Raw genomic sequence first — 10,114 nt, forward strand, 5'->3', positions numbered from 1 at the left:
CGACACTTCGTTGCTATTTATAGATGTGTTAAATATCGATTTTGTTTGTTCAGATATATATATCGATTTTGTATTCTGCCGCTCCTTTTATGTCAATTATCAAATATATATTTAGAAAATACAAACTAAATTTAATTTTATCGAGATTAAAATTTAAGAATCATTTTTTTTAGTTCTAAGAATTGATATTTAGAAAATAAATATTTATAAAATAAAATCTAAATTTACTTGATTACTTATGTGGCTATAACTAGCTTCATATTATATCACTTGATTGTTTAATTAAATTGGATGATATTATTATGTTCCTATGAGATTATTAATGATTATTGATTATTAACGATTCTTGTACGATGCTATGTGAAAATAGATAGTCTTAATTTACCGTTGTTAGTGTAATTTCATGACTAAATCCTAAGAATAAAGACTAGGGAATTTGATGATGAAATATATTTTTACCAGCTGCTCATTATTTATATTGTTAGTATGTTTATATTTATGAATATTATGATATATATTAGATTAATAGTGTACTATTAAATATGTAAAGTTTGATGTTTGAATGTTTTCGTTTGTACGTTAGCATAATCAATTTAATGTGTTAATTTATATATGTGCGGACTAAATAGAATATATACTTAAAAGTCATTACATATTTCATAAAAACTTTGAAAAAGACAAAAAAAATCGTTATAATCACAAAAAATGAAAAATATTGATCATTAAACTTAGTTATATGTTAGAAAGAGCGTGAGAGTTTAAATAATGAGAAATATTGAGATTTTTATTTAAATTTATGATTTGTAATTGAGAAAATAATTTCAGTCACCGAAAATGCATTATAATATATGATTTTAACTAATTTTTTTTAGATTTACGAAAATGACCAACAAATTCGTAATGCGATCTCGAACTCCAATTTCGCAACTCAGTTTCCAAATTCACAACGCAAATATGTAAATCGCAACACAGAAATCAAATTCGCAACGCGATTTCCAAATTCGCAACGTGATTTACAAATTCGCAACAATGAATTTCAAATTCGCAACTCGATTTCTGAATTCGCAACTCGATTTTCGAATTCGTAACACGAATTTTAATTTCGCAACAGGTTTTATTTTCACAACACAAATGTTTTGGGTATATAACTACGCAGCAACAACAACTCATAACCTAAATCCCTAAATCGCAACTCATTACATCTCCATCTATTACTCTCTCCGGCGACATCCGTTCCTATATCCAACGACATCCTTCTCCATCTCTATTTTTTTACATAATTTTATTTCTATATAATTTTTTAATGATTTCTCTCCCAAATTATCAACTATCAACTTAATAAAGGTATGTTCTTCTCTAAGTTAGTGATGATATGTAGTTTATAGCTCGTTTGTTTAGTAAATTAATTTACAATTTGTAGAATGAAATCATCTAATATTGATCGTGTTTGGATAGATTTGTGTTTTGGAGGGTCATGGGAGAATGTTCATGGTGTTTTACGATATATGCCTTTATCCATGAATCTTCAACTAAAACTGTCATTAAAAAAGTTAACTTATGAAACTCTAATGTTATGTGTTGCAAAGAAATTGAATTTAGAGCCTCTAAGTGGATTTAGGTTATCTTATCAGAGAAAAGGTAAAGTTTATTTGTTAACCGACAATGAAGATGTTGAACGATTCATTGTTTACATTAGTGTTTCGCAAGAAGATGATGTTACATTGTATGTTGTTAAACCTAGAAGTAGTGAAGTTGGGTCAGTAGCGGGTAGTAATCAACTAAGTTCTTCAACCCCAGTTTATGCTGCTCACAATGTACAACGTTATTATCAACCTCCAAATTTAATTGTTCCACCACAATTTTATCACCAAGAAAATTTTGTTTAACCACATTTCCAATACCAAACACAATATCAAATACAATCTCAAAACTCACAACCTTTTCCTAATCCAAATCTCAATCAACTTTCAGCACCAAATTTTGGTTTTCGTATTGACCAGTTGGATGTTGATGAGCTAACAGAAAAAATTGTGAGTACTAGTCAGTATTCGAAATTTGATCTTGGTCAATACCCGGACTTTGATCTTGGTCAATACTCGGATTTTGATGATGTTTCAGAAGAAGAAACAGACCATGCGTGTAATGATTTTGATATTGGTCAATACTCGAATTTTGATGATGAAACAACCACTGCCGAGGAAGATATTGTTGATGATAATGAGGAGGAAGTTACGACTATGAATGAACATATTGAACATCTATTTTGTAATTCATATAACCCTGAAGAAGAAAAATAAGAAGAAAAAGTCCCCGAAGAAAAGAAAAAGAAGAAAATGCCACGGGAGTATAACTGGATATGCCAGAATTACTTCAGATACCGGAAGAAGAGTTGGTAAAGATAACAGTTGATTGTTACACAAAAGTTATTCGTATCAAGAAAGATGATTGTTTTGATACAAAGGAAGACTTGAAGATAGCTTTGTATACGAAATGTGTGGAATATGACTATCAACTAAAAGTTAACAAATCAAGCAAAGATCGTTTCAAAACAAGGTGTATGATTGACAAAAACTATACGTGACGTATGATTGCAAAGAGGATAAAAGATTGCGAAATGTTTCAAGTTAGGACTTTTATTGATAAACATACATGTTCAAGAACTCAAGTTTTTCCTCACCATAGATAGGCAAACAAAAAGGTGTTGGGTGGTTTTCTGGCTGAGTTAATGTTTTTGAATGGCAGGGTATATCGGGGACATGAAATTATGACTGACATGAATGCTCGGTTCAAGATCAGTATCTCATATTCTCAAGCTTGGAGAGCCAAATGTTATGCCTTGGAATTGTTAGGGGGCCGCCAGAAGCATCGTTTGCCCAACTGTCGGCTTATTGTCACAATTTAAAGCTGAAAAATCCTGGGTCGGTAACTCATATCAAAACAGATAGAGATGGACGCTTTGAGTTGCTGTTTATCGCCATTGGTGTTGCGGTTAGTAAATTAATATAATTTTGTTTACTCATTTTTGTTAGTTACATGCATTTCACATTTAAATGATTATATTTCTTGTGTATATTATTTTGTAGATTCGTTCGTTTATTACTTGCATGCGCCTAGTTATTATAGTTGACGGAGCATATTTGAAAGGTTGATACCTTAGAGTAAACTTATTAGCAGTAGCCATGAATGCTAACAATGGGATACTGCCAATAGCTTACGGGGTTGGCAAATCTGAAATCTCTGTTTCATGGATATGGTTTATGGGACATCTTAGGGATTGTATAGGTGATATTAGCAACCTGATAATCATATCTGATAGGGCAAACTCAATTGACAACGATGTTATAAGGTGTTTCCCAGATGCTTTTCATGGACTTTGTGGTGTTCATTTGTACAGAAATCTAAAATCAAGGTCTGCTGGTATAAAAAATCACAAATGGACATACTAGAAGGCTGTAAAAGCTTATCGGGAAGTAGATTTTAATAAGCATATAAATTGTTTAAGACGTGTTTTGCCTCAATGTGCTCAAACACTAGAAGACGTCGGGTTTGAAAGATGGTCAAGAGTATATCAACTTGGAGCAAGATATGGTTTCATGACGTATAATAGTGCAGAATCAATCAACGCTCTAAGTCGACTTCCCGAAAATTACCCATTACTATGTTAATGGAGTTTTTTCGAGCCTCTATTCAACAGTGGTACTACAAGAAAAGAAACCATGCAGGTATTATTTCTTTAAATTTGTAACTTATCATATTTAATATATATTTTACTAAGTATTATTTATTTAAATTTACAGGAACATTGGAACGTCGTGTTACACCATGGACTGAAAAAAAGATAATGAAACGTGTTGTGAAGTCAACGTCATGGAGAGTTGAACCATGTTCAAACACTTTTTTTGAAGTATTGGATAATAACTTAAATGAGCTTGTCGATCTAAATGCAAAGACGTGTAGTTGTATGAAATGGTAAACATCTGGTTATCTGTGTGGCCATGTTATAAAAGTTGTTCTTCATCTAAACCAAGATGATTCAAGCGCATACGCTATGGATTGCTACACTATAGAAGTATATCGACAGACTTATGTCGAGATTGTCTACCCTATTCCACATCCTTCTGAGTGGGACATACCATATGACTTACAAATAGTTTTGCCACCAGTCATGGACAGCAGGCTACCTGGCCGACCAAAAAATCACGATCGTATACCGTCTAAGGGTGAAGAGAAGAGGATATCAACATGTAGTCGGTGCAAGGAAAGTGGTCATACAAGGTTGACCTATGGATCACCAGTGCCATCACAATCATCTTTTCCTCTACCAAAATATGGATCATCATCAAAATCCAAAGCTCATATAGTGCCAAGAAAAAGGAAATCAAAATCTCAATCACAGACGGCTTCACCTTTTGGGACTTATTAACTTAGGTGATTTTTAAATGCAAACGTTGTATTATGTGTATTTTATGTGTGAATGAATACATTTTTAGTTAGACATGCATTAGTAACTTGAGTTTCAACATTGCTATGATCTGTTCAGTTGTTATCACTTATCAGATTGTTGTCTTTTATCTTTTTCAATTGTATTTTATGTAGTCAAATATGCAACGTGAAAATCAAATTCGCAACGCAAAAATCGCAATGCGAATTTGACTTTCGCGTTGCGAAAGTGTACCTTCAACAGGTCTTTTTACCTTCAACATAATGCAGATTGAAAATTAAACAACAAATCAATTAAACATTGTTGTAGGTACATTATTTGGAAAATAATGTTACGGACTTCGTTAGAAATAACTCTTTTTCATCGGATTAATTTCATTGTGGGTACATTATTTGAACATTGTTATATATAAATTTGTTGTGTATGTATGTTTTGGTTTGATTATATTGTATGTATATTTTCATTCAGATGGGATGGGATGGGATGTGCATAACAAAACAATATATCTCTTCTAAGTGAGTACTTTATTCCCACCATGTGACAAGAGTGACAACCCCATCAACTCACAACTCAACTTTGAACTCAATCAATATTGTCTTTTAGCTTGATGGTTCATAAAGCATGTTACTTGAACAGTATGAATCAATTATGCAATTTTCATGTTCAATTTAACACTGCATTTCAAATTCATTTCATATGTAATTGGAGTTTGAATTTAAATTTCAATTTGAGTTTGAATTTCAATATAAATTTCGGATCCACTATAAATATTAGCCTGAGCCTTTGTTCTATCCAAAAAACAACTTACTCAATGGAATAACTTAGCCAATATGCATGTTATCATTGATTATTCTTAATTTCCATTGTTTTTTTTTCAACTTTAAACGCGAGGGAAATCCCGACCATCGTAATTTTTGGTTAACAAGCAGGAAGATTGGATATCCGAAGAATGTCTTTCGGATACTATCCATTTCAGTAAGCTCACTGAGATAGGTTAACCCTAAACTGAAACTATCTTAGCTAAACATACTTGATGTAGAAGCAGCTATAGATTTAAAATCTCAATGGTGATGCATTTGGTTCTCAAACAGTTAAAGCGTCAGAAACGTTTCATACGTATGATCTAGGTGGTATACGGGAAATGCAACAAATGGCAACTAAAAATCCCGATAATTGAGGGCTACAACTTGTAATAATAACAAAAATAATTAAAGGGTACACGTGTATAAACTATCGATACTTTGCTAAATTAACAATGTAAACGGTAAAATTCTATCGGTGCAATGGTAATAGGCGTACATGACAAGCGTCTCAACTTGTCATTTACGACTATTTTCATTATACCGGAGAACTTTTATCCGTTTACATTGTTAATTGTACCGGTACTTATGCTTTACGTGTGTATTTTCCATTACTTTAACATTATTATTAAAAGATCTAGCATTTAATTCTCGAGAATTTTTTGATGCATTTTGTTGCATTACTCGTGTACCACCCAAATCATAAGTTCGAAATGCTTCCGATGCTTTAAATGTTTGAGAACCAAATGGATCCCCTTCGAGATTTTAAATATGCAGCTGCTTCTACATCAGTTATGTTTCTCTCAGACTGTTTCGGTTAACGGTTATCCTATCTTCATGAGCTGGATGAAATGGATAATATTCGGAAGACATTTTTTTTACATAATTTTATTTCTATATAATTTTTCAAAGATTTCTCTCCCAAATTATCAACTATCAACTTAATAAAGGTATGTTCTTCTCTAAGTTAGTGATGATATATAGTTTATATCTCGTTTGTTTAGTAAATTAATTTACAATTTGTAGAATGAAATCATCTAATGTTGATCATGTTTGGATAGATTTGTGTTTTGGAGGGTCATGGGAGAATGTTTATATGGTGCCAATCAAAAGAAATCAAAATCGCAATCAAAATCAAAATCTCAATCACAACCGGCTTCACCTTTTGGGACTTATTAACTTAGGTATTTTTAAATGCAAACGTTGTATTATGTGTGAATGCATACATTTCAGTTAGACATTCATTAGTAACTTGAGTTTGAACATTGATATGATCTATTCAGTTGTTACCACTTATCAGATTTTTTGTTGTGATTGTTGCGAAAGTCAAATTCGCATTGCGATTGTTGCGAAAGTCAAATTCGAAACGCAAAATCGCAATGCGAATTTGACTTTCGCGTTGCGAAAGTGTACCTTCAAGAGGTCTTTTTTGCCTTCAACATAATCAAGATTGAAATTTAAAACAACAAATCAAATTTTACAAATCAATTAAACAAACAAAAAATAAGAATTATTTACACATCAATTAAACAAATCAACTTTTACAAATCAGTTAAACATGCAAAAAATAATTCTTATTTCCTCATCAATTAAACAAATCAACTTTTACAAATACATCAATTTCACGCAGACAGTTGTTTATGCACAAATACATCAATTTCACGCAGCTCACTTCAGGATTAACCTGCAGAAACCAAACATTTGCTCAAACAACACTTTCTACACATCTAAAACCAACAAACAACAAATTATTGAATTCTAGGTACTTAACCAAACATTTTCAAACCAACAAAGAGTATATATTTTAACAACACTTGCTCAAACTTACCAACTGTTTATGCACACTTTTAGCACGCGGATGCATGTAGACAACGTCTCGCATATATCGCTCTAGCCATAAAATGCCAAAACCACAAGTCTACTACACCTCTATCTCTATCTGTGGGAGGTAGAAACTGTTTACTTCTTGTTGTAAAACGTTCCAAGCACATGCATACGAGATGACCACAATCCCCTCTGGCTCCCTGCGTTTGTTGTGGCGCGGTCTCGTCTCTAATCATTGTAACTTTGAACTTCTTTGGCTTCTTGTTTCCAGAATTAGTCCAATAATCAATCGCATCCAAGTATTTAGCCAAATGAGCGCTCTATCCCTTACAAATAATATCTCTCAAATCAGACAATGGTATGTAATTCAACATGCTGTCATATACCCTCGGTGGTTGATTTTCTATTTCTGACCGTGAATGGTTGTAAGGGTGGCTCTGAGAGATGGAGATAGACGGATTTCGTCGGAGATTGAGACGGTTTTCACCGGATATGGGGACGGATTTCGTTAGAGATGGGGACGGATGTCGCCGTAGAGAGTGAGAGATGGAGATGAGACTGAGTTGTGATTTAGGGTTTTAGGTTATGATTTGCGATTATACTGTTTACATTTGTTTTGCGAAATTACTATTGTGTTTCGAATTCGAAAATAAAATTCGAGTTGCGAAAATAAACGCGCTTTGCGAATTTGACTTCTGTGTTACGAATTTGACTTATGTGTTGCGAATTACAGATTCACATTGCGATTTACATATTCGCGTTGCGAATTTAGAAACTGAGTTGCGAAATTGGAGTTCGTATTGCGAATTTGTTGGTCATTTTCGCAAATCCAAAAAAAGTTGGTTAAAATCGTATAATATAAGGCATTTTCGATCACTGAAATTATTTTATCTTTGTAATTTTTTCTCAAAATTATAATTTTAAAAAATATCTTATAATTTTAAGATAACTTATATTTTTTTTTTATATTTTTTAATTTTTTCTTTAAATTTTTAGCATTATTGATTAAAAATATTAAAATAACGTTTTAGTTATTGTTAAAGAGACAAATATAAAAAGAGCAACTACGAATGGTTCACCGAAGAATTAACACGTGTAAGACATTAACTGCTCATGGGAAACTTTGCGTGAAGAAGAAGTACTGAAATACCCCCAGAAGAAATTTCCAGAATCCCACCCATATTACTATATAAAGCAGAAAAGGCCGCGTCGACGTGAAAAAACAACAACGGTATTTGGGTTGGGTTCGCAGGAAAGAAGATGATAGAAGTGGTGTTGAACGACAGGCTAGGGAAGAAGGTGCGTGTGAAGTGCAACGAGGACGACACCATTGGCGATCTCAAGAAGCTCGTTGCCTCTCAGACCGGAACCCGACCCGACAAGATCCGAATCCAAAAGTGGTACATCATCAACAAGGATCACATCACCCTCAAAGACTACGAGATTCATGATGGGATGGGCCTCGAGCTCTACTACAACTAATCCCTCATTTTGTTTCTGGTAATTTTTGTTCTATTCGCTTATTTCAATGTTTGATTATATAACATTCACTTCAATTATTAAGTATTCGTCTGTAAAACTAGCACGAGAGATCCACGGTTTTAATTTGCTTTCTCTCTGTGTTAAATTAACTTTGAGCCTATGGAATCAAACGTCTAGAATTACATTCAAATAGTGCATTCAGTGTAAGCGCACTAAACTAATGCCAACATACTTATTTTAATGAACAAATGACGCTTTAATTTCTGATTTTCGAGCTTCTTATTTCTTGACATTTTTATTATTAGCTGCATCGACGATTTTGCCTGTGTTATAGTTCATTCTTATGTAATTCTATTTGGCCAAACTAGGATAAGTTTAAGGTGGGTTCAGTAGTAGGATAAATTGCAACTTATTTGGTGCGTGTTTGTGTATATATATTATATTACTCATAATAATCCCATGTTGTAGATAGAGACAGATGCATGATTTTATGCTAGAAGGGAGAACTTTTGAAGTTTTAGGAAGAGATGAACTTATAAAATTTTAAAAATAACAACAAATTATTAATAGAAAATACACATAAAAATATAAAATATATGATAATATGAAATTTTAAGGGGTTACTAACTTTTGTCATTCCCTTAGTTCATCCCTGGTTGCAGATTTTAGAGGAAGATGCGTCAAACAGGATAATTGACTTGCATTTTTCAACTAAGTGTGCTTGTAGGTGTAAGTCATTAAGCCATTGTTTCCATGGGCTAAAAAATTGGCCATATAGATGTTTCACAAACCTATTATCTTTGCCTTCCTCTGTTTTTTTTTGTTTGTTTGTGAATGTGTGTGTGTGTGAGTCTTTGGGGGGAGGGGGAGGAATGGGAAAGTGTAATGGCTAAGATCCCTTCTAAACAAGGGATAAGAAAAGTTCTCCAGTCTCTTGGATCTTGTCTTTCTTTGTGTTGAAACATTTTGTTTGTTGATTGACCCAAGACTATATTCACTGAACTTATAAAGCAGTCTTTGCAATGTTACTTCAGAACTGAAAATCCCACTCTGGTGTTCAGGGATCGTATGTTATTTCTATTGTTTTTACTTTTACAGGTATGATGTTCATATAAGCCGAAGAAGATGCAGTAGAGATTAAAGATATCTTTCAACTATAAGGTGATGATTGGCATGCCCTTCAGGAAAGTGTTGATAATTTGTTCATTAACTTGATTTACCTATCAAGATTCTTGTTAATTTGGTTAATACCAAAAAAATTGTGTTGAAGTTTGTGGAAGTGTGCAATTCTAATCTAGCACTTTTTTGTCATGGTTATTTGTTGTGCGTCCCTGTCTGAACTCATCTTATCTTGAGTGATGAATCACTAAGACTGTGTTTGATTTCACTGTTCTATCTCTTTAAACCTCTTATATCTGCGTCGCGCAGACATTAGGTTTCGTAGACCGTTTGTTTTTTAGAAGCTCTTCTAACGTCTGTGCGAGCTCTTCTTGGTGCAGACATGGTTTTATATCTTCAAAGGTCTTCAAACCAGGAATTTAAATAGCGTTCGTTGCCGCGTTTTCGG

The 10,114-nt window shown here is 33.1% G+C and overlaps 1 protein-coding gene across 1 annotated transcript; it reads left to right on the forward strand.

Moving 5' to 3' along the window:
- Window positions 1–8,289: 8,289 nt before the first annotated feature.
- Window positions 8,290–9,816, forward strand: LOC120150361 (ubiquitin-like protein 5). The gene is made up of 2 exons (XM_039163052.1): window positions 8,290–8,565; window positions 9,646–9,816. Exon 1 carries the CDS (start codon window positions 8,326–8,328, stop codon window positions 8,545–8,547), a length of 222 nt encoding a protein of 73 aa, XP_039018983.1. The 5' UTR covers window positions 8,290–8,325; the 3' UTR covers window positions 8,548–8,565; window positions 9,646–9,816.
- Window positions 9,817–10,114: the final 298 nt, after the last annotated feature.

Source organism: Hibiscus syriacus, unplaced genomic scaffold (assembly GCF_006381635.1).
Source record: "Hibiscus syriacus cultivar Baekdansim isolate YM2019G1 unplaced genomic scaffold, ASM638163v2 tig00111022_pilon, whole genome shotgun sequence".
Taxonomy (NCBI): Eukaryota; Viridiplantae; Streptophyta; class Magnoliopsida; order Malvales; family Malvaceae; genus Hibiscus; species Hibiscus syriacus.

Excerpts from the sequence above, each read along its gene's own strand:
- LOC120150361 (XM_039163052.1), top strand. The coding sequence starts at position 8,326 with ATGATAGAAGTGGTGTTGAACGACAGGCTAGGGAAGAAGGTGCGTGTG.